Raw genomic sequence first — 25,476 nt, 5'->3', positions numbered from 1 at the left:
ACAACGATATTCTATAACAGTTGAGCACGTCTCAGCCCATGGCTGAGCTTTTGGGCATAGCTGGCGCGGTAGTCCCACACCCTCTTCCCACAAAGGAATGTCCTTTAGGATCCGACTCTGACCCTATAGACATCTTTTCTTTGATTTTAACAGTTTTTCTTATATACTCTTGTTTTCTTATCATATTTTTATTGTAAACAACATTGCTTTACACTATCATGAAGTTTAAAACATTTCTTTTAACAATTTCGTATCGAAAGACTATATTACAATTTCGTATCGAAAGACTATATTTCAATCTAAGTCCTGTACCGGAATATTACATATAACGATATAATAATAAAAATTGTAAACGTGTCTAATGAAACAAAATGCATTAGTACCAGGAATTAATGAACCAAAAATTTGTAAAGGGCCTAATGAAATAAAATAGCAAGGATCTATAGATGTGTTTTGTCTTTTTAAACTAGTATCCTAATTTCAGTATGAGGTACTTTTTCAACAAAATTTTGGATTAAAATACCCTGAATACATAAGGGGTATTTTGTACATTATCATCCTCATTTGGCTTATGTATATAGCCTACAATAAATGTCATTTCAGTTCACTTTTTTATTAAATGTTTTTGACCGATGTATTTCTCTTTCCTTTTATCTTTTTTTACTCTTCTCACTTTCCTATTTACTCTTTCATTCTTTTTTTCAAATTTTGCATTTTTGTGATTGTTTGAGTACATGAACCGATATTTGCCATTTGATATCTATACTTCATTCGATATTCATACAAGTTGATGCTTGAAGGCTTCCAGCATCTATTCAATGTCTTTTGATTGTGAATATTAATTCCAACAACCAACTCAATTTCAACATATATGACCTCGTTTTGAATATTTCGTCGACAACATACTGATGGAAATAAGAAAGAAAAGAAAAAAGACAAGAGATGAGAAGAAAAAAAGAATAAGATGATGAGAACTAAACAAACAATTGCAGACTTTAAAAAGAAAAAAATGGAAAGGAAAAAAATATACTCCCTCGTCCCAAGGAAGATGACCCCTTTCTTGGACGGCACGGGATTTTATGCAAATTTATTTTGTGTGTTGAAAGGAGAAAGTAAAGTAAGAGAGAGAGAATAAAGTAGACATAAATACAGTTACAAGATAAAACCCTAAGAATATAAGTGAGATTTAATTTATGAAGGATTAGATATTACCATAAATCTTAAATTATTTTAACTCACATTTATCTCTTTATTTTTTTAGTACTAGTTTTGTTTTTTGCTTTCATAAATTATCCTGTATAGTTTCTCTATACGAAAATGAACACCAGAAATTGAAGATCCAAATTTCCAAAATCAGTATAAAAAAGTCGAGTTGGCAAAATTCTTAACTCTTGTCATTTACATTTTTGACCCCAAAATTTTCAAATATGAGAAATTGAAGCTCAGTTGTCGACGCCGCAGAAACACATGTCGTGAGAGACCGCCGGCGGTATTGGGTGGCCCTGGCTATAATTGGGTCCCACGAAAAATTTGTAGTTAAAGATAAACAAGGAGAGATAGAGCATGCAAACTCTGACTAAATCTGAAATTAACGAGGAAAATGTAATTTGTTTTATAATGGAAATATTAATTGAATATCTGCCCAACACCAAGTACAAAAGGCGTTGCAAAATCCATTAGCCTAATGGCCCTTTTTGGTCCTAAATATATGGAGATTTTATGATTTTGGTCCAAAACATTATCTTTTGAATTAATCGATCATTCAAAAATAAAACCGTGTCACATTTAGTCCGAATTGGACGGAAATTGTTAAATTTAACGGTCAGTGAATATTAATTAAATTTTGACCAGATTAAGTTAATAATTAAGTTAATATTAAGTTTAAAATTACACTGCCGGAGCCGGTCCCCTCTCCTCAGTCACCATCTCAGCCGCCGCCATACGGTTTGGATAGTAAGAGCCGGTCCCCGGAGGAGACCGGTACCCCACCACTCATCTCTATCTGAATTCTCAACTAGTACTGGTACCCCACCACTCTTAGTAGTAGGAAATTAGTAATTTAATATAGTCAAATTGCGGTCATCGTCTATTGTTTGACGGTTCTGTTATGTGAGGACCAACTCGGGTCCGAGTTTATTTGTGAGGGACCAAATAATCAAAAAGATAATGTTAAGGACCAAATTGATAAAACGGTCATATGTTAGGGACCACATTTGGCCTTTACTCTTAAGACCTTTTTTTGGGGAGAGGAAACCCGTGTTTTTTTGGGAAGGAAAAACCCACAGTTTTTTTGGGCGGGGGAAAACCTTCACTTTTATTGGCTGGAAAATATTGATTTGGGCAATATATGCTTTCAAATGATGTGTATACATGCAAATGGTGTAAGAGCATCTCCAATGGCTTTAGGCCAGCCATAGACTAGTCACTCTCTCTCCCTACCACGTCATCAGCACTAAAAATCTACCTGCCACATCATCATTTTAATCAAATAGGCTAGTCTAAGGTTAGCCACAATAAAAATAATTCAAAAACAACTACATTTACGGAATTAAACACAAAATACAGAATTAAATTTACGACACATATACGGGAAAAATTCGTTAATTTTATTTAAATAAAAAAAGTACGTTAACTGAAAATCAAAAAAATTACATAATAAAAAAAAATCCGGGCTTCACACACGATTCACCGCCCCACTCTACTCTTCACTAATTTATTAAAAAAATACATTAAAAAATGCAATAAAAATGCAATAAATTTATATAAATTAAAAAAAGGTCCATCCTAAAAAAAATTACATAATTAAAAAAAATCATAAAAAAAACACATTAAAAATGCAATAAAAAATGCATAAAAAAATACATTAAAAATGCAATAAATAAATAAAAATGCATTAAAAAATACATTAAAAAAATGCAACCGGCTAGCCGAAATTGAGCCTACAATGGCGGCTAGCGGGATCTGCCAGCGGTCGGCTATCGCCCGCAAATCGGCTAGAGCTCGCCGATCGGCTATCCGATATGCCGCTGGCCGGTTCCAATGGTTCGGCTAGCCGACCGGCTAGCGACGCGAATCGGCTAGCCGATGGGCTAGCCGCTATTGGAGATGCTCTAATGTAATTAGCTTTACAACTAAGAAGAAGCTTTTAACCACTAGTTTTAAAGCATAAAGAGTGTGATGTACATTTAATTATTGTTTAAGATATGATAATGAGAGATGACACAAGTAACTTGCAAAATTCACCCCTAAACTAAAATTTGAATTTAGGTGGGAAGCCTCTTAAAATTCCTCCCAAAAAATTGAGCTTTTTATTAATAGTATAGAAGTATAAAATGCAAGTGAAAATAGTTATTGGAATATATAGTGCAATGACTTAAAAATGGTAGTAAAAGTGAATAAGAAAACACGGGAGTATAATTTGAGTTATCAAATTGTACAGGTTAGCACTGAAATCCTACGTGGAATGAACTCATTGGATATTGTAAACCAATGACGCGATTATGATTCGATTAGAAAACATAACAATGAAGCTAATCGAGTCTTTGACTGCTATCTTAAGAAAATCGTTGAATTTCCGGAGAAAACTAAATTTCTTCATCTGAATTCGGAGAAGAATTACCTATCCCTAAATTTAGGGGAAAAAAGCCCTTCCTTTTTCTCGAAAAATCATCGATTATTCATCCGTCGTCGTTGATATGAATATCCCAATCCAAAGAAAGGGTTTTTTACTCCTTTTGATTTCAGTTTTCTCGTTATGGAGTCGGGCTAATTCGATTCGGTTCGATCTGGAATCTGGCCACACCAAATGCATATCGGAGGACATCAAGAGCAATTCTATGACCGTCGGAAAATACCAAATCGTGAATCCCAACGACGGACACCCTTTGCCAGACTCTCACAAAATCACCGTTCGGGTAACTTTCTATTTTCGTAATGTTCAATTTCGTTTTTGTATTTTGTGCTGTTCCTCTTTTTTAATTTTTTTAGGGTATGAGATTTTGGGTCTGCTTGATTATATGCATATCTATTTAAGCATATCTATTTAACTCATGCTGTTGGCAATTTTGAGTTATACTCCCTCCGTTCCCTAAAAATTGGAACTTTGAAAACGACACGAGTTTTAACACAAAATTGATAAAGTAAGAGGGAATAAGAGAAAAAATAGTGGAGTTAGTGTAAGTGGATTGTGAGGTAGTTTCTAATTTCAAGAAACGGACTTAAAAGGAAAAAAAAATTCTATTTTTAAGAAACAGAGGAAGAGCAGTAGAGGTTTTACTTTGTTTGGGATCAGATTAGTTTTAGGGCAATAAGCACCCCATTTACTTTTATGATGGAGGAGGTCTTGTGCTGGTTTATGATTAGCTTAAAACTTCCTTCTTGGGTTATTTTCGCCATCTACTCTTTTGAAAAGTTTTTGCTAAATGATGGATATTTATTACTCCACCTGTTTCCTGAAAATAGGAACTTTGGTAATGGCACAAGTTTTAATTCAAAATTGGTAAAGTAATAGTAGGGGAGAGAAAAAATGGATAAAGTAAGATAGATGAGGAAAAAAAGAACTCTCTTTGTCCACCATTTAAATAATCATTTTGCCATTTTTGGATGTCTACGGTTTAAAGAACCATTTACTTTTTTACACTTTTGATACGTGGACCTCACATTCAACTAACTTTTTACACTCACAATTAATTATAAAACTAATTCTCCCTTCGTCCCACCACTTTCCTTTAGAGTTTGTCCAACCTAAGATGACCCATTTCTAAAAATAGAATCCTTTATTCCTTCTTTCTCACTTTATTCTCTCCAGCTAGCTCATAAAATTAAACTACATAAAATCCTGTGCCACCCAAGGAAGGATCATCTTACTTGGGACAGAGGGAATACTAAAAATGGGTCCCACATAACCACATCCCATTTACTTTTCTTCTCAAAGTTAAGTAATTTCTTAAAACCCGTGTCGAGTCTAAATGGCTCTCTAAATGGTGGAATGAGGGAGTAGTGTAATTAGTGTTAGTGGATTGTGGGGTCCATTTCCTAAAATGGAGTGTTTCTATTTTAGGAAGCGGACCAAAAAGGAAAGAATTTCTATTTTCAGGAAAAAGAGGACTATTAGTTTGCAACTCCTTCCTTTGATTGTTTAATGTATGTTTGCAGGTGACATCAGCGTACGGGAACAGCCAACACTATTCAGACCATGTCACTGAGGGGCATTTCGCTTTTCAAGCAGTGGAGGCAGGTGATTACATGGCTTGTTTTTTTGCCGCCGATCACAAGCCTTCTACCACCATAACCGTTGACTTCGACTGGAAGTCGGGCATTGCTGCCAAGGACTGGACCAGTGTCGCCAAAAAAGGTTCCGTTGAGGTAATTGATCTTATGCATTTTATGTTAGGTAAGATATATAATGATGATTTTATGACTTAGGATTAGGGAATCCTTATTAGAAGACTTGGATAACTTAGAATCGTATAAAATACTTTCAGATCAAGTATTTTGAGTGCACAAAATCTATGATCGGATAAGACTAAGTTTCCCCTTAGATGATTGTTCATTCTCTGATCTGTATTTAATCAAAAATCAGCCTAAACCGTCGACAATTAACTGCCAAGGCAGTTAATTAACTAAAACTGATTCCAAACTGTTAATAACTGTTTAAAAACTGTTAAAACAGTTAATTCAAACACTAAAATAAGATAGAACAAGCTTCTAATGAAGCAGCCGAATTGTTTAGAAATTAAAGTGATAAACACTAAAATTCCAACATTCTTCCTTAGAATTAAAGTGCTAATACACTAAAATTCCAACATTCCTCCCCTATTTTAGTGGATTTATAAGCATGATCAAATCAAAAGAACAGAAAACAAAAATTATGCATAAATGAAAATATCACAAGGATTGAATTTCCATTTTAGTATATCAATGTACAAACATTCTAATTATAAGAGTGGTCTAAGACTTGAACTCTTACAATTCCTTTGAATATCAGTCTTAATATACACATAATTATCAAACAATTAATCTAAACCTGACACCTTTATAACAAGTCTAGTGTCCATATCCTTCAACAAACATTTATAAAGCTAAGTCCAGAGCTTTATTGGAACAACTTGGATTCCATGTTTGTATAGGTAGCTTTTCATCTTGTTCTGTCAAAACAATTTGCCAAAAAAACTATTAAGAAGCAAAACTTCAACCTCCTTCAAACTGACAGATTATTACACATACCTTGGATGGTTTGAACATGTGTCTATCTCACATATTTAGGCTTTCCACATTGAATTTCACATCTAATATCAAATTAGAAGGAAATTGGGTATCCCAAACAGATAAGATTAGATGGACTTGAGCCCCACCCTTTTAGCAGATTTGATAACTAAATCTTTAGCCAAGCCTTTGGTTAGATGGTCTGCCAGATTTTGTTGTGTCCCAACAAATTCAACTGAAATGACCCCATGAGTGATCAGCTCCCTAACCATGCTATGTCTGACACCTAAATGTCTAGACTTCCCATTGTAAACTTGGCTATATACTTTAGCCAATGTTGCTGCACTGTCACACCTTATAGAGATAGGTGATATAGGCTTAGGCCATAAAGGAATTTCATAAACCAAATCCCTTAACCATTCTGCCTCCTTTCCAGCAGCGGCTAGTGCTACAAATTCTGACTCCATTGTAGAACTTGTGATGCAAGTTTGCTTCTTAGAAGCCCAAGAGATAGCTCCACCTCCTAGCAAGTAAATCCAACCACTAGTAGAGGAATGATCCTCTGGATTGGCTATCCAACTTGCATCAGAATATCCTTCTAAGATAGAAGGAAAATCTGAGTAACACAAACCATAGTTTATGGTTCCTTTGAGGTACTTAAGTAACCTCCTCACTGCTTGCCAGTGATGAATACTAGGACTATGTGTAAATCTACTTAATCTTCTCACAGCAAAAGCTATGTCAGGCCTAGTACTTATCATTGCACACATTAGGCAACCTATTACTTTAGAGTATTCCAATTGTGAAACTGTTTTTCCTCTATTAGGTAAGAGTTTTACATTAGGATCCATAGGTGTGCTAACTGGAGTACGGAGTACAGTTTCCATAATTGAACCTTTTCAACACTTTCTCAATGTAATGAGATTGTGTGATAGATATTCTGTTAGGAGCCTCTTTTATTATCCTAATTCCCAATATGACTTCAGCCTCACCTAAATCTTTCATTGAGAATTTAGATGATAGGAATTTCTTTGTCTCATCTATCTGGTCTTGACTAGTACCAAACAGAAGCATATCATCTACATAAAGGCAGATAATAATTCCTTTACCAAATTTATCAAACTTAGAATAAACACACTTATCAGCTTGATTCAATAGAAAACCATTTGATAAAACAATATCATCAAACTTTTGATGCCACTGTTTTGGTGCTTGTTTCAAGCCATATAATGATTTGATCAACTTGCACACCTTGTGTTCATTTCCTGGTAAAGAATATCCCTCAGGCTGCTTCATGTAGATTTCCTCATCCAAATCACCATTTAAAAAGGCTGTTTTAACATCCATTTGGTGTATAAGGAGTTTATGAATAGAAGCCATAGCTACTAGCAATCTAATAGTAGATATTCTAGCTACAGGAGCATAAGTATCAAAGTAGTCTATCCCCTCCTTTTGTCTAAATCCTTGAATGACAAGCCTAGCTTTAAACTTGTCTATAGACCCATCAACTTTCATCTTTCTTTTAAAGATCCATCTACACCTCAATGGTTTACAACCAGGGGGCAGATCAGTTAATTCCCAAGTGTTATTTTGGAGTATAGAATCCATTTCATCATCTATAGCCTCTTTCCAGAATGAGACATCTCTAGATGACATGGCTTCTTTGAAAGTCTTAGGATCCTCTTCAATTATAGAACAGTAGGGATACTGGGATTGTAATTCATCCCTTGATCCTTCAATAAGATGGATTTGAAAGCCTTTATCTAGATTACTTTGATTTCTTGGCCTTACACTCCTTCTAACCCAATGTTGAGTTGAAGGTTCCTCTAATTGATTTTCAGAAATTACTAATCTATTTTTAGAATTAGAAAATAGATCCTTAGGCCTTGTGATAGATGTGAATCTATTTTCATCAAAGATTGCATCTCTTGACTCTATAACAGAGTTCACAGAGACAAATTTGTTAGGTTCTAAGACATAAAACCTATAAGCCTTTGAATGATTTGCATAACCAATGAAAATGCAATCAATTCCCTTTTCACCCAATGTCCTACGCTTGGGATCAGTGAGTTTAACTACTGCTCTGCAGCCCCACACTTTAAGATAGTTTAAGTTTGGAGGTTTTCCAAACCACAACTCATAAGGTGTAGCTTTACTTTTCTTATTTGGAACTCTATTTAATATATAGCAGGCAGTAATCATAGCTTCTCCCCAAAAACCTTCATTTAAACCAGAATATGATAACAAAGAGTTAACCATTTCTTTCAACACTCTGTTCTTTCTTTCAGAGATTCCATTCTGTTGTGGAGTATAAGGGGCTGTTATTTGGTGAATTATTCCCACTGATTCAAAATAACTAGGATCATAGTATTCACCTCCCCTATCAGATCTAAAAATCTTTATAAATTCACTCTTTTGTACCTCAACTTCTGTCTTATATACCTTGAATTTCTCTAAGGCTTCATCCTTAGAACTTAGCAAGTATACATAACAATATCTAGTTGAGTCATCAATAAAAGTAATAACATACTTCTTATTTCCAATTGATGGTGTTGAGTGAAAATCACAGATATCACTATGGATTAATTCCAGTAGTTTAGATTCTCTCACAACATTATTGAAAGGTTGCCTTGTGATCTTAGTTAACATACATGTTTTACATTTATCTTTGCTAACTGTAAAGGCAGGGATTAAGCTATTTTTAGACATCTCAATTAGTCTTTTATAATGCACATGTCCTAACCTTTCATGCCACAAATCAGTAGTTGAAAGTTCATTAGAAGTCATCACATAAGCAGAATTATCAACAAAGCAAGATTCAATATTTAATCTTAACATACCATTGCATAAATAACCAAAACCAACAAATACACCATGTTTAGATAAAATATATTTATTAGCTTCAATAACTTGTTTATAACCTAAGTTATTAATTACAGTGCCACTCATTAGATTCTTTCTAATGGTGGGAACATACAATACATCTACTAAATCCAACTGTTTCCCAGAAGTAAAAGTTAGCCTAACATTTCCTATTCCTTCAATCGATTCACTAGAACCATTCCCCATTCTAATCACTGATCCATCAGTGATCTTCTGCAAGGATGTAAACCATCTCCTATCCTTGCAAACATGGTTTGTAGCTCCAGAATCCACCCACCAAGTGTACTCATCATCCTGTACATAGAATGAACTTGGTGTATCCGAGATATAGTTCTGAATAGAAATATTAGAATTGAATATTTTCATACCTTGAGGTACACTTGGATCCTTAGATCCACTTGGTCCAGATTTTGAACCACTTGTACTTGTACCAGCCTTGAAAACTTTCTTTCCAGACCTACAATCTTTCTTGTAGTGGCCTGGTTTCCCACACTTCCAACAAACAAGTTTTTGTTTCTTATTCTCAGAGGACTCTCCTTGAAACATTTTCCTTTTCCCTTTAAACTTCTGTCCACCTTCCACCATATTAATGGAAGATAGTCCAGCCACACTCTTTTCCTTGTTCTTTTCCATCTCCTGAATCCTTAAGGATTCTTCAATTCTGAGATGAGAACCAAGTTGCACCAAGGAAAGTTCTTCCTTTTGATGCTTTAGAGTATGTTTGAAGTCTTTCCAAGAGGGAGGCAATTTATCAATAACACTAGAAACTGATATGGCTTCATCCATATGCATCTGGTGTTGTTGAAATTGTCCAAGAATCCTTAGTAATTCATTATATTGTTCCATCACAGGTCTAGAATCTAGCATCTTATAATTATTGAAATTACTAACCAAGAATTTCTTACTAGAAGCATCCTCTGCCATGTATTTAGATTCTAGAGAATCCCATAATTCTTTGGAGGATTCAACATTCTGATAAATATCAAAGAGTGAGTCAGTCATACCATTGAGAATATGCCCTCTGCACACATAGTCATCATTCTCCCATTTCAGCCTCCTTCTGGTTTGTTCCAGAGATTCATCTTCAGTCGGTTCTGGCATGGTAGTTGTGAGTACATGAACAACCTTCAGGGTGGTCAGCAAGAAGTGCATCTTCTTTCTCCATCTTCTGAAATCTACTCCTTCAAACTTCTCCAGTTTTGTGAAGTTTGCAGTCATCTCCCTCACTGAATTGGGTCCAGTCATCTTCAAACTACTTGATCTTTGTTAGGTAAGATATATAATGATGATTTTATGACTTAGGATCAGGGAATCCTTATTAGAAGACTTGGATAACTTAGAATCGTATAAAATACTTTCAGATCAAGTATTTTGAGTGCACAAAATCTATGATCGGATAAGACTAAGTTTCCCCTTAGATGATTGTTCATTCTCTGATCTGTATTTAATCAAAAATCAGCCTAAACCGTCGACAATTAACTGCCAAGGCAGTTAATTAACTAAAACTGATTCCAAACTTTTAATAACTGTTTAAAAACTGTTAAAACAGTTAATTCAAACACTAAAATAAGATAGAACAAGCTTCTAATGAAGCAGCCGAATTGTTTAGAAATTAAAGTGATAAATACTAAAATTCCAACATTCTTCCTTAGAATTAAAGTGCTAATACACTAAAATTCCAACATTTTATCCTTCCGTTTGTATCTGCTTCTTTGGTTTCTCATCGGCATGCCTATACTCAAGCTATCGTTTTAGTATATATTTTTGTTGCTGGCATGATAAGTTTCATTTTATTACTAGACTTGTTACAATCATGCATTTTGTGAATGGAAATAGATAAGAACGACTCGTTTCTTTAGTTATGGGAGTGTATATCATGCGAAAGATCGTGAGAATTAATAATTTGCAGCTTGCATTACAGTAGAGATATAAAATATGAAAAGATTGTGGTTTTCCCTTTACACTCATGAATGGTGCAGCAATATGACATGATAAAATAGTTATGCAACTTATGTTTGATATCATTATGCTTTCGTGTCTTTGCCTCTCTTGGCACTGCAGTCTGCTATTTCCTAAACTGTTAAGAATACTTTTTCTGCGATGCCACATTCCAAGTCCTAGTGTACTGCAAAATGGCTTTTGTTGGTTTTTATAAAGTCTATGTAACATAGGTACAATTCCAATGTGATGTGATGCGATTAATTTATAATGGATTAATCTAATGATAACCACGCCAAGCATCAATTTGGAAAGTCCAAACTGAATTTCTCAACTAACATCTTCGTACATGGTGTGGTCATTTACTCATTTTGTTGCTGCTTTTAGTTCTCGGTGTCAACAGTGATGTTATGCGCAAAATGTGGCATAGTTTTTTTGGACTAGGTCACTGGAACTAGTTCTGAACCTTTCCGTTTTTCTGGATCTTGATATGTTATCGTGCTTCATGTATTGTATTTTCATGTTTTGCGTTGTGATATTTTTCGTTTTTCCATATTCACGTGGCATTAAACTTACATCTGTTAATTTTTTTTTATTTTGTTTCGCTGGAAGTTTCCCTTTTTTTGAATCATACGTAATTTTTATTTTGATCCTGACATGATAAAATCGATGGTTCTTGAAATCGTTTCCTTTCTATCTATTTTGATTTTTAACTTTCTCGGGTTTTCTTATTTTGGGAGCAGTTGATGGAAATAGAACTGAAGAAAATGCTGGACACAGTCCAAACCATCCACGACGAGATGTACTATCTACGTGAAAGGTAAGTCAAATCAAGATTTTCTTTTTGAAGTACGTCGATGATTTTCAGTGTTTTAGTTAGTGGTAAATGGTGTGTTATTGCAGGGAGGAAGAGATGCAACTGCTGAATAAATCTACAAACAGCAAGATGTTCTGGTTTAGTTTTCTATCGATTCTTGTGTGCCTATCTGTAACTGGAATTCAGCTATGGCATTTGAAGTCTTTCTTCGAGAAGAAGAAGCTTATTTAATCTAATGTGCCATTTGAGTAATTTATTGGCGATTCTGAGTACTGTACAATACTTAGGGAAGAGATGAATTACATTTTTTATTTGATATTGTAACAGAACTGTAATAAATTTTATTTTATAGGGGTTTTATTGAGCTGAGTGAAGACGAGAGAATAGGGATACTTGTTTTTCAAAGAACTTTTTTTTCCATCTCATTCCTACTTTACTATAGAAAGAAAAAAGGCTGATTTCTTATGTAAAGAGTTAGCGAATAGGCTTTGTTCTTCAAGCAGGAAATTACATTCATTAGTATTATCAATTAAGCTTCCACTTAAATATTCAATCCAACTCCACATGTGCATTTTGGCGATTATTAACTCTTGAATCCGACAGTCAAATGATGGTTCATTTAGTTTCCACAAAGATGAGCCCTGTCAAAAAAACTCCCTTCGTCCCACTCAAGATGTTCATATTCTTAAGTAGCACAGTGTTAAGTAAAGTACACCCTTCGTTCTATAGTAGTAGAGATATTTCTTTTCAGCACGAAGATTAAGAAATATTGTGTTAAGTGGGTTAAGTGTCCGATTGGCTAGTGAAGAACGTAGAGGAGTGAAGTGTGTATTCAAACTTCCTAGATTCAGAGAATCCACTAGACCACGGAGTCTAGGAACTCAGAGAATCCTCGAAATCACCTGTCGTCGGACACACAATCACTTTCTACCTTTCAAAACCCTCAACCCGTTATGCTAAAAAGATTAGTACAGGGAAGCAGGGATCGAATCCCACAGGGATGGATGCGTAAGTAAACATGCAGAAAGACCTGGACACTGTTTTTGGCTGCTGCCACGCATTTTTTGGGTTGAGATTATACTCCTAGACTTGGGAAATGAAATGCTCTATCCTAACCGCTAGACCTAGGCAAAAATATCAGAAACATGCAAAATGATCGCCAGACGTACTCAAGATAACCTTCCGACTAAAACAATTACCAGTTAAGACGAATAACTTCCCAAAACTAGCCTAAACAGAGGAAAAACAGAGCGTGGGGACCATTTTCCAAAATAGTAGAGTACGAATGAAAAGCTACAGATTAACTAACTAAAGGTTTAACTAACAGTGACTTCATCTTCTCAAAACTTTGATCACGAAATGCAGAGGAAAAACAGAGCAAAACAAAGATCGAAACATGGCAAACTAAATTAAACCGATTAATGCGATCAACTACTGAAACCAAAGCAGATCTACTATTACTAGACGAGGTAAACAAGAAAACAGAAATTAAACATCAAACCATGCATGAAATGAACAGATCTAGCTACGGGATGCTTCATCCACTCCGGATCTAAGCCATCCACAACAAACCACAGCAAATTCCATCTCCGATCAACAGATTTAACCAGATTCAGCCGATTAACAACGATCTCCACGTAACTTCAACTCAACAACTCAGATTCATCACCAAAATATCAAAGCAAACAGAAAACAAATCGATAACATGAAACCAAAACATAACAGTGAATTCCATAGCAAAAAGAGTGCAATATCCAACGGAAATGTAACAAAATACGACTGAGCTTCGAACAGCGAAGACTCGGAAAATTCAAAAATGTAAACTGAAAGCAGGAAAAGAGATTGTATCTTCGCCTCCCGTGGAGACGGTGTTACACAACTACTGATGAACTTTGGAACCTTAACCCCCAATTCGATTTCCCCCAAGTGCGTGTGTGTAGAGAACGTGAGAAAAGCTGAGCTAAACTAAGAGCTAAGAGATGATGATTTATCGATGCTCTCAGGCTTGTTGCATGCTCTTATTTATAGAAGTGGAGTTGAGCTTCTAGATCCTTCTTTAAATTCTCCATTCTGCCCTTCGTCTAGAATCCTCCTCCGTCTGGTGATTTTCTTCTTCCTTTTGCTCACTTTCTCTGCCAGACTCCTTCTCAGGTGATCTTCTCCTTCTTCCTGGATCTGGCAATTTCTCTACACACCTGGCTTATAAAACCTCGTCAGACCCAGGAAATCACAGAATTTATCCCCATAACAAATGCATGAAATTAGTCTTATCAGCTAGCGGGAAGTCCGTCGCGGACGTTCGCTACTGTGTCAGGCGTCACAGACGAACGAGAGGAGGGAGGGCGAGCGGTTGGTCGCGGACTTCGGCGGCTAGTCGATCGCTCGCCGCCTATTGTGCGGCGAGCGATCGACTAGCGCGAATTTCAATTTATTTTTCATTTCACTATATATACGGCTCGTTGCTTTGGATTTCATTCATGCCACTTGTGTTAATTTATTGTATATTGTTTTGACTTTAGTTTAATAGTTAGTGGGCTTTTTGATGTGTTGATTTTGGATTGTAATTTAGATTTCAAATAATGGTATAAAATTATGTAATTTATTGTACATCTTTTTTAATTGAATACAGTTTTAGTTTGAGTGTTCTACTCTATATTTTATACTAAGTTCTAATTTGAACTTTTAATTTATTTTATGCTAAGTTTTAATTTGAACTTTTAATTTATTGGGCTTTGTATAATATATAAATTTTTAATTTATAGTAATTTTTTATTTAGTAATTATATTCATAGTTAGAATTGAATTTACTTTGAATTACTCATATTTCTATTGTTTAGACTTCTCAAAATTTTGAACTATGTATATATTGAATTTAGATTTAGCTAAACCAAATAATAATTATAAAATACTAACAAATAGTGATAAAAAGTGAAACTAAATTAATGTTATTATCAAACAAAGAAAATATAACTACCTCCGTCCCACATTAAGTGTCATATTTAGTGTAGGCACGAGTTTTAAAAAATGTAAAGAAAAGTGAGTTGAATAAGTTAGTGGATTATGGACCCCACTTATATATATTAGTTTTATAATAAAATGTGAGTAAAATTGGTTGATGGAATGTGGCGTCTACTAACTATTTATCATAAAAGTGAAATGTGACTCTTATTGATGGACGGACCGCAATAGTAAAATGTGACACTTATTGTGGGACGGAGGTAGTACATCACATTAATTGTTGTTGTGTATAAATATACATTTTTATATTTAGATATATTAATTTAAGTAAATACGTGGAAACTATTTATATATTTATATTCAAGATATATAATTTATAAATACATTTATATTTACATTAGTACTAAAAGGGTTCATCTTCTAATGCTTATAGCACCGTAGTCCAAAATTGAGACCAAATCTACACCCTTAAAATTTAAAATGAGTGGATGAGATTAAATCTTACGAATCTCAATAAATAGTAGACAAAATATCAACAAAGGGTAATATCATCATTATGTCATCATATGATAATTTTCGTGAGTGTTTTTTTATATCAACATAGTGTATTACAAATATCAACAATATGACATAAGAATATCAACACTAGTACAAGAAAATATCAACATATATTTATTGAGATTTTTACATGGTTTTATTGAAATTTTTTGATGTATTTGTTGATAAAAAATCTAGTTATCAACATTTAAGAAAACTAAAATAAAAAATATCAAATTTCATCGTCGGAACATATGCAATTGAAATCTCGTTGGAATTTTTATAAAATTATCTTTAATTTGATATATTTTTTTGCGAAAAAAAAATTAAATCGAGAGAGTTACGTAAATTTAAAGTTTTAAGATGATTTTAATGAGAGAGAATTGACATTAATACCCCTTACTTTTATTTAATAATTTTTTTAATTAAAAATATAATCCATGTGACATTATTTCAACCACTAGATCTCCTAATCTACTGGCTAAGATTTGGTCTTAATTTGGGATTGCTAATTAGTTAGCAATTGATCACTCCCCGTACTAAAAGTACACATAGTTATAAAATAGTTGAATTTGATTTATTCTGTTAGGTTTGGTATACTGAAAAGCATGTTTCGAGCAATTTTCGCGCGAATAGAATCTTGCTTGTATACGAAAAACTCTACAATCCACTTTTAACCCGATTCAGTATTATTCGAGCAGTTTCGCACGAATAGAATCAGTATATTATTACATTGTGTTTGTTTGTGCATTTATAAGATGTTTTATAAACATTTAAATGTATAAGAAGCAAACAAATTCTAAGTCTTTTGCTTAGTAGACCGGTTGTGGGCGTCGTCCACTTTAAGGTAACACGGTCAGATCTATGCAACGCTTTGCAAAAGAAAAAGAAGAATTTCACAACCTAGATAGACTTAGACTACCTATCGTGAATGGTTGCAATGTCAGTCCGCATATTTCTAAGCCTTACTAAAATAAGATGACATTGGTGTGGTGTAGCACTGAACGGATCTAACAGCAAGACGTGTCTTTGTGCTATCTACTGAAAGATTAGGTCTTGATAAAATACTATATTTCTAAATCTACATATGTTAGCATTGAGCATACGGTATTGATTATGCACTACTTTGACTTATCAAATGGTGCTGGTTTTTCGCAACCTAATAATCCTGATATATTGGGTAGTGGTGATTAATATCTAGCGGTGCTAGGATTGCTATTATGTTGAATCGTGCGCGAGGTGAGTCGTTTGATAATGTCCTTAAGAGGAGCTCGAACAAAATTTTATTATTCGGAAAACTGGCCAGTTGGAGTTTTATTACTCTATGAATAATAAATAAGTGTTTCTTGCTAAGTCCACTATTGGAATTAATAAGATGTTAATTAATTAAGTCCATAGCAGACATTAATTAATTAATGGACATTTATATCTTAAGCGCGAGAAATAAATAATAAGCAAAGTGGAAACCCGGATTACTTGTAATTTCGGATTTCGATGGGGAGAGTTCAATATTACTTCCGTAGTGGCTGCTCGTAATATTCCAATATAAGCTTGTATTAAATTGTGGGTTCAATTTAATTAATAAAAAGCTAATTAGGGGAGCCCATATCCAAAACCTTCCATGGATCTCTGTCTGGGCCCAAAAGGAACTTAATATAAATAGGAGAATAAAGGAGACAGAATTATTCATAATTTTTAATTATGAAATTTTCGTTCCTTTCTCTCTACAGAAGGAAACGATTTTTTCATTCTTTTTCTCCTCAGTGAGATTTTTCAGCTCCTCATCCGTGACGAATTTCCTGTCTTCTTTATTCGAGCCCTAGTATTTTGATAAGATCAGCCCACCCTGATATTGAGATACAGTTCGGGAACCAAAGAGAAGATCCGTGGTCTAATATTGAAGATCATCACGTGGAGAAGGCGCGAGCAATCGACGATTCTTTGGAGAATCAAATCGATAACTCTAAACCGTAGTATTCATGTTTAGGATTTACTTTCTTTGAGCATGAATTATTTGCGTTCTAGCATGCAATTATCTGTTTAACATGTGAATTGATTAATCGCATAATCTGTCATTAGATCCGTGTATGATTTATTTGTTTTATACAAAGTCTTCCGCTGTGCAAAGGGCACCAAACCCGCATATTCTAGTATACTCCCTCTGTCCCGCTTTAGCAGTCCCATTGACTTTTCTGCCCTCTTTTTGTAAAAATGATAAAAAATAGTTAAAGATGAGAAATGGTAAATTAAGAGAGAAAATAATATAAAGAAGAGTCTTATCTACATTATTGTCTCTCTTACTTTACCATTTCTCCACTATAACTATTTTTTATCATTTTTACAAAAAGATGGCAGAAAAGTCAATGGGACTGCTAAAGCGGGACGGAGGGAGTACTAAATAAGATACTATTGTTGTTTATTGCTTTGAGTTCTATTTCTTTTTATGCTTTTCAAAATATTGTGTTTATAAATATTATCATGTATTCAATTTAATTTTGATGAATGAGAATTTATTAATTGTGAAAAAAAATTTAATTTTTTTATTCCTTCGCTCATGTCCGCTTAATTCTAAACAAAACATGTTTTAGTTATAAACAGTTATGTTGCAATTTCGAGAATCATTAGTCCACGAAGAATTAAATTAAAGAATTAGTCTGTAATGATGGTTCATGGTACTAATGATATACATAAAAGAAAATATTTCAAATGTCGTGATAAAGAATATATATCTTAAACTTATCATTGTTAGAGCATCTGCAGCGGTGAAAAGGACGGTGCTCGTCCGTCCGTGCCGCTAAGCACGGTGCCGTCCGTCCGCTGATGGAGCTTGTCCATCCGTGCCAGCGGCATGGCGCTGCTCTTAGCTAAGAGCACGTCCGTGCCGCTGAGCAGCCCTAGCAAATTCATTTTTTTATTTTTTATTTTTTAAAAAATTCGAAATTTATTTAAAAAAATGTAAAAAAAATATTTTCCCACTTCCAAAAAATTATATCCGTTTTCTACCCACTTTTAATTTATTTTTCAATTTTTTTTCCTCAAAATTCACATTTTCATCTATAAATACCCCTACTTCAACACAAAAAAATCATATTCTCATCTATTCTATCATCATCTACATTCTCTCATCTTTTTTCCTCATACTTTCTCATCTAAATTCCCACCACACTACACAATGTCCGACTCTGGCGACACCCCTCCGGCAATCGCGGTTGGAACCGCGATTGGTTCGACTCCGAGGCCGGATTTAGTCCGGAAACGCAATTTACGGCCCCTCCTCAAACCCAAGGTTCGCAAGCTCCTGGTGGCTACCGTCCTTACCTGGTGCACGATCTAAACCCCTCCGGGTTCGGGTGGGCACCCGAACCCGGATCGGGAGGGAGCAGCAGCTCTACTCCTACTCCTACTTCTGTTCCTACTCCTCCTGTTCGTGGCACCCGCACCCCGTACACTCCGGGTGAGATGATGGCGATGTTCAAAGCCTACTTGGCAGTCTCCGAAGATCCGGAAGTTGGCACGAACCAGACCGGGGAAACGTATTGGTGGCGCATCACTCGTCTTTACAATGAAACCCGGCCGGGGGGAACCATCTATCGCAATGATAGTATGGTTCGCAATTGCATCTTCAGATGCAACGAGGCAATCGGGAAGTTCCAGGGGATTTACCTCCAGGAAGAGCGATCGGCGGGGAGTGGCACGAGCGAGCTCGACATCATCACTGCCGCCTTGGCGACCTACCAACGAGAGGAGTTCAAACCGTTCAAGTACCTCGATTGTTGGCAAGAGGGGCGCCTACATCCGAAGTATAGGGGCGGCATAGTAGCATCCTCATCCAGCTCCTCCAGCAAACGGTCTAGGTCGGTAGCCCTATCCGACGGCGCATCCGATGATGTGGCTACCCAGCTTGCCGGAGCTAACTCGGGTAGCCCCGACGCTGGCCCGAGCAATTCCCGCCGGCCGGTCGAAAAGAAGAAGGCGACGACCACCCGCCGCCGCGCCTCGACTCCATCTGCCCCCGCTCCGGCTCCGGCTCCGGCTCCGGCTCCCTTTGTGCCTCCTCCACCCCGAACAACTCGTTGTGGACCCTCTTGGGCCAACTCTATTTGAACGATACGTCTAAGATGACTCCGGAGCAATTTGCAACACATGAGCAAATGATCTGGGATCTCAAGAGGCAATTGGTGTTAGAAGAGTAGTCTTCCACGTGTGTAATTTTTAATTTGTAGAATTTTAATTATGTATTTTTTTATTTTCTAGGATTTTAATTATGTATTTTTATTTTTTAGTATTTTAATTATGTAATTTTTATTTTTTAGGATTTTAATTATGTAATTTTTATTTTTTAATGTATTTTTATAATGTAGAAATGTTTTTAATAATTGGAGTATTTATTGAATAATAGAATGGTGGGACCCTTGAGCTTGTCCTTAGCTAAGAGCACGGATGTGGGTGTTGTGCTCTTAGCTAAGGACAAGGAGTAAAAGTGGGTCTCGGCCCACCTCCGTGCTCTTAGCTAAGAGCATGGATGGGGATGCTCTTACGACTCTCATTGTTGCAATATCCGAAAAAAAAAATATTTGAAAAGTTCAATAAATATTAAATTAGCTTAAATTTGTTAACTTTCATATCACCTGGATCATTCAATATTTTCAATTTAAACTATAAATAACCGCTACCATATGCATTTCATAAATATAATTAATTTTACAATGCAATTCTAAATTTCTTTAATGATCAAATCAAACCCTACTCCATACAACTTAAGAAATATAGCTTTATCAAAATTCCTTCTAATAAATAGCCGACAATGAACTTCATCTCTCTAATTTATTTATTTTTTATATTTTATTTGTAATTAGCTCTAAAAAATTATTGGCAGTAAAGCGCTCACCAAATATGACTTAATATCACTTAACCGTTGAACTTTAAACACTTAATTAATGTCAATTTTGGAGTAGTTATATGGACGTGGCAGTGATAAAATGCAAATTTATATATTGTTCAAACTCAAAACTCCTCTACACAGCTTCAACACTGTTTCAATACAATATCAATATAGTGTAAAATTTCAAGATTTTAATGTCAACACAGTATCAACACAATATCAACACAACATCAATCTTTGACTACTGTTGAAATTCTGTTGACATTTTCGTGTTGATGTTTTTTTGTGATTTGTTGACATTTTTCAATGGTACAGATCATAGTTTTGAATTTGTAAAATATTTAGAGTTTTCATTTGATCACATTCCTATATGGATAATCACAATTTATTTTTCTAAAAAATACTACTATAATTAAATCATCAAATAAAGTTAAAATTAATAAACTTGTAGTATCTTTATTAATAATATATTCTTTTAGTTTGAATTCTTCTATCTTTTCGAGAACTAAAAAGGACAAGAAAACTTGGGCGTTACAATTCACATGGAAGCTGCGACCTTTCTAGACTAGAAAACTGATACTCCCTCCGTCCGTGCATAGTAGTTCCATTTGTTCCATTTTTCCATTTTTATTATTATAATAAATGGTAAAAAGACCCCACAGCTTACCAACTCATTCCACTCATATAATTTAAAACTAATTTATATAAGTGAGCCACATATTCACTAACTTTCTTCCACTCACTTTTCTTAATATTTCTTAAAATCCGTATCAGAATGAAATGAGACTCCTATTCGTGGACGGAGTGAGTACTTTGTATGGATGATGTGATCCATATAAAGGTCTATATGTAGAAAAAATGCATCTACATGTAGCATCAAAGTTTTAAACAATTAAAGAAATAAAATATGGGATGAGATGCAAACCTTCTCAAGCTCTTAAAACCAAGAGGAATTAAAAAAAGTGAGCTAAAAAGGCAACCTCTAACATAATAGTGTACTATACTTTCTTTTCCAGTTCGATTGCAATATCATAAGTCCCAAGAGTGGCAATGACCTGAAAATTCGAGTACATCAGAGAGTGGCAGTTAACATGAGAAAGGAAAATATGTCAACTTAGAAAAAATTATGATCACTTTCTTCAAAATAAAATAAGGAGAGAGAGAGAGAGATCAAGTTGGAAAATGGGGAAAAAGAGAGCTTGGAGATAAACTAGGGGATTTCCAAAGCCAAGGGGGGCGGAGCTAGCGATGTCAACGGGGAGAGTAAAGGGGACAAGCACGACTTTGATAGGGGATTTGGGGATGTCCATGAACTTGTGGCCATAGCGGCGCAACAAGCTCTTCTACTGAGGTCTGTCTTGATGCTCCGCACCGGCTTGTTTGCTCCCGTGATACTAGGGTCACCGGCATTGACAACAACAATCGAGATCTTACTGAACGTGTAATGGTTCTAAACAGATGAAGAATGATGAGTTCTTCATCATTCTTCAATATATAGAAATTCGATATGCCTCATATTTTAAATTTGAAGAGCTCAATCCCTATTTAAAGTATTACTTACAATTCAATACATAGAAATTCGAATGAACTTGACTAATAAATACGCACTTGAGTTACTAGATGATTACCTTTTCACCACTCTGAGTTGGAATTATTTTGCAATTTTATCCCAATGCATGTGACATTGCAAATTAAAATCTGTAGATTTACCAATGCTCTTAACAATTTTATCCTAATATAGTTCCTTTGATCATCAAATAACATGTCACATGCAATATGCAGTATAAAATAGAATTGAACAGAAAAACTAATTTAGTACTACTAATTTATATAGTTTCTTTGATCATCATCATATAACATGGCACGTGCAATATAAAATAGACTTGAACAGAAAAACTAATTAAGTAATATATATAACCAGTATCTGAGATTGAATGTATATTGACAATGTGGCCGATTCATATCAGTTTGGTTGAAGACATATCAAATCTAAATCCATATCTCTTGGTGCTAAAGGTAAGATCAAAAGTCCTTTTGAAATCCAGGCAAGATTACCTCTACAAAAATCGAATGAGCTCGACTGCAAACTTCCCCTTCCTCGTAGAGTTGATCTCTCCAACCTGAAGAAAACGAGCAGGAAACACATATTGAATGCACATATATGGCGTACACCATGGATCCATTTGTCACAGCAGAAATAGATTACTCACCTTTACTCTTCCTTTACCACTAACGGATATTAGGTCTCCTGGTTTCAAAGTTGTGTTGCTCTTTGTCACAGTACACCAATTGACGCGTACATCTCCATTGCTTGATTCGTTGTCAGAAGTTAAAGTCAGTTTGATTACTTGTGCATGAAGCTCATAATCGATTCAACTTTTGCAGGAAAGATTCCATGCGATACCATTAAGATAAGAATGGGTTTGTATTAAATTTCAAGAACAGGAAAGATGTGATACCTGATCAAATCAGCCATTTTAGATCGTGAAATTTTGAAACCAGCACTAGCTATGGCATCAAGTCGTTGAGAGGCTTCCACAGTTTTCAAAGACTTGGTCCTATGGATTAGTTAACATAGTATTGCTATTTATGATGTTGAATGAATATGTCAATGAATATTCAGCATATAGAGTCCAGTAATAACCTCGGTGGCTGGTATTCAAGAGCTAGCAGTGGTATCTTTTTACATGTGACAGAAACATTTCTCACCTACAAAATGACAAGACGCAACTTTCAGCAAGTAATTAAATTCGAGAATTAAAATATATGTACAAGTTTGACACCTTCATCCTAATTAAGTTAATCAAAACTTCAAGTCACTGTCCACTAGTAATTGGCACCTAGATATAATCTATTTATGGAAATTGATATAAAAGGTTAAATTTACATGTAGACTAAGTTTCTATGTTGTAATGAGATATGTAACAGAGAACATATCATTTGTCCACGAGGATAATAGACCGAGGAAGTTGTTTCCATTTTATATAAGTCAGTCAACAGACAAAGGAAAAACCAAAATATACATCTTGGTTAACTGCTCAGCATACGAAATCATTTATCATATAAAGCATTGCATAAAACAGGTGATGTACCTTGTCCAGTGAGGAGACAAGGATATCGACTAGTTCCGGAACAACAAGAACCTGGGCCCCATTTTCTCCCTGCACGACCAAAAATCGTTGCTCATGTACAATAAACATAAAGAGTCGTTGAAAAGTAAAACATGACACCCCTAATACATATGATACACCAAGGTGCAAAATTTAATACTACGTTTGAAACATTAATCATCTAATAACAGGATTATAGGTATCCCCAAAGAAAGCTGAGTCGTACTCTTGTCCCACCAACATCTGACCAATTGTTTAATATGAATTCTACTTCGATATGGTTGCACAATGAGATATAAATGTGCTTATAAGTTGCTATTTAAGTTTTCTTTCTATTCGAAAAAGTTCCTTAGACAGGTTTTTGCTATAAATAAAAGTAATCATGCTGGAAGGAATGGAAAAAATTAACAATCTAGGACGGTTGAAGACAAAATCAGTTTATACTGAGCCCCGTTGAAAATTATACCTGCAATATAATGTCTCCTAGCTTATCTCTCACTATCCCAGTTCCAAGGATGGCCCCGAGGAAGTCACCATGGCTACAGGTTTCAAATCCGAAATTCCCTGAGATGCTAATGATTGAAATAGTTTCACCACCAAATTAAGAGTCCCTTCTATAATTGCACAAGAGGGCAAGTCGCGATGATTTCCAGAGAATGGTACCACTGAAGTCAAAACTGAAGCATGTATGTGAATTAGTTACCTCAGTGCCGCAACAATGTCAGGATCAGATGTTAATACATCTGGATGCCCAACTGAGAGCCGGCAACGCTCAGCCTGCAAATTTTCGGATATAAGAGCATTCAGTTACAAGATAATTTTCCAAGAATGGATCTAAAAGAAAAAAGAGGTGGATTCCAAACCTCTGGATATCCTCCCTGGGAAACCATCTTGATGTCGGCAATCTTTTCTAGAGCAAGCATTGATTCTTTCAACACAGGGGGTGTGAGAAAGTCGGTATGTAGCGTTACCCGCCTTAATGATGCACGGTTTGCCTAATGACACATGAAGAAGACAACTTTATTTGTCCTTGTTCTTGCTTTGGATCCTAATCACTTTTGGGCTTGGATCACATTTTGGAATGATATATTTTGATTCTATTGACGGGTTGGGGGTCTGCCCAAACCCCCCGCCCACACTGAGTGCTTTTGATTAAAAAAAAAAAACACATGAAGAAGACAACTTGCAACAGTTACTTATCAACAGAAACTGAAGACTGGAGCAACAGTTAGCATTATCTCTGCACAATACACAGCAATGTAACAGTAAAGTATGCGGTACCATTTCTAGAACTCTCTTGACATCTTCAACTGTGTCCTTATCTCCCACACCGTTGAGGATAACGTCAACTTTAGTCTTAACAGCCTGCGGCGGGGGGCAAATGTCCAGAGCTGTGTTACAAGAGCATCAACAACTGTGCAAGTCACTAGATAATACTCGGCAAAAATGTAAAGCAATCTTCACTTAATGGATACACACGCATACACTACATAACACAGTTTAACGGCTAATTTCACAAAGGTATTCCATCAGCCCAACATATTGAGGGAGCTCAAGCATCCCCAGCAAAAATTAAATAATACTAGTATCTTATTTAAATTTCCTGAAGTTATTCGATTTCAGCTCCATCTAAGTTATATTTCCTGCTCCTCTATATGCTACTAACACTAGCCCATATTTCCAACTGCTATTAGTTTGATTTTTATTACTATTAAATAATTTGAATAAAAAACTATGAAACCCGCATGAACAGCAATTCAAGATTCAAGCTTTCGTAAACCCAAACAAAGATTATTCCAACAAAACATCCAACCATTATTTAAGCTCAATGAGAGATTCAAAACAAGGGAAAATTAAGATGGAAGAATCCATTTTAAATGAAAAAGGAAAAAGAGACGAACCTGAGGAAGTGAAGGGAGCGATTAGAGGGGAAGTTGTGAAGGCAGTTTGATAAATGCAACGAAGATATCGAGAAGAAGAATGAACTGCCCTTCGGGTGCCGAAGCCGGCAGTGGTCGAGAGGCGTAGCGCCCACATTCAATCCGTCGATTCGATAACAATTTGCCCGACCAGTATTCAATTGCGTCGTTATTCTGCCATTGCTTCACTCAATACTTCATAAAAACAAAAAAGTAAGGCCAATGGGC

At 35.3% G+C, this 25,476-nt stretch overlaps 2 protein-coding genes and 1 pseudogene across 6 annotated transcripts; 1 reads left to right on the top strand and 2 right to left on the bottom strand.

The window, feature by feature from the left end:
• The first annotated feature begins 3,538 nt into the window (after window positions 1–3,538).
• LOC125210571 (transmembrane emp24 domain-containing protein p24delta9-like) lies at window positions 3,539–12,267 on the top strand. The gene is made up of 4 exons (XM_089068273.1): window positions 3,539–3,914; window positions 5,155–5,364; window positions 11,769–11,845; window positions 11,929–12,267. The coding sequence occupies exons 1-4, from the start codon at window positions 3,696–3,698 to the stop codon at window positions 12,071–12,073; spliced, it is 651 nt and encodes a 216-aa protein (XP_088924399.1). The 5' UTR covers window positions 3,539–3,695; the 3' UTR covers window positions 12,074–12,267.
• On the bottom strand, window positions 5,542–6,974 carry LOC125219106 (secreted RxLR effector protein 161 pseudogene; annotated as a pseudogene). Its single transcript, XR_007176081.2, has 2 exons — window positions 6,226–6,974; window positions 5,542–6,146 (listed from the first exon to the last, which is right to left on the bottom strand). The product of XR_007176081.2 is annotated as a secreted RxLR effector protein 161 pseudogene (transcript).
• An 8,800-nt stretch (window positions 12,268–21,067) lies between the features above and the next one.
• Window positions 21,068–25,476, bottom strand: LOC125211667 (RNA-binding S4 domain-containing protein). 4 transcript variants are annotated; one of them, XR_007174552.2, is made up of 12 exons: window positions 25,231–25,476; window positions 24,611–24,720; window positions 24,193–24,324; window positions 24,033–24,106; window positions 23,796–23,901; window positions 23,312–23,380; window positions 22,864–22,928; window positions 22,679–22,777; window positions 22,430–22,529; window positions 22,275–22,339; window positions 21,848–21,917; window positions 21,068–21,274 (listed from the first exon to the last, which is right to left on the bottom strand). XR_007174552.2 is itself a non-coding variant. In XM_048111559.2 (11 exons), the coding sequence occupies exons 1-10, from the start codon at window positions 25,364–25,366 to the stop codon at window positions 22,277–22,279; spliced, it is 954 nt and encodes a 317-aa protein (XP_047967516.1). In that variant the 5' UTR covers window positions 25,367–25,476; the 3' UTR covers window positions 21,068–21,274; window positions 22,275–22,276. The 4 variants fall into 4 exon arrangements, 3 of the variants coding, with proteins under 3 accessions (XP_047967516.1, XP_047967517.1, XP_047967515.1); XM_048111559.2 differs by lacking the exon at window positions 21,848–21,917; XM_048111560.2 differs by lacking the exons at window positions 21,068–21,274; window positions 21,848–21,917 and having other exon boundaries at window positions 22,103–22,339; window positions 23,796–23,868.

The sequence above is a fragment of the Salvia hispanica genome, chromosome 3 (genome assembly GCF_029641045.1).
Source record: "Salvia hispanica isolate PSC_SH4W2 chromosome 3, Shi_PSC_v1, whole genome shotgun sequence".
Classification (NCBI taxonomy): Eukaryota; Viridiplantae; Streptophyta; class Magnoliopsida; order Lamiales; family Lamiaceae; genus Salvia; species Salvia hispanica.
Note: the sequence above shows the minus strand (reverse complement) of the source record. Positions and strands in the feature narration are given on the sequence as shown.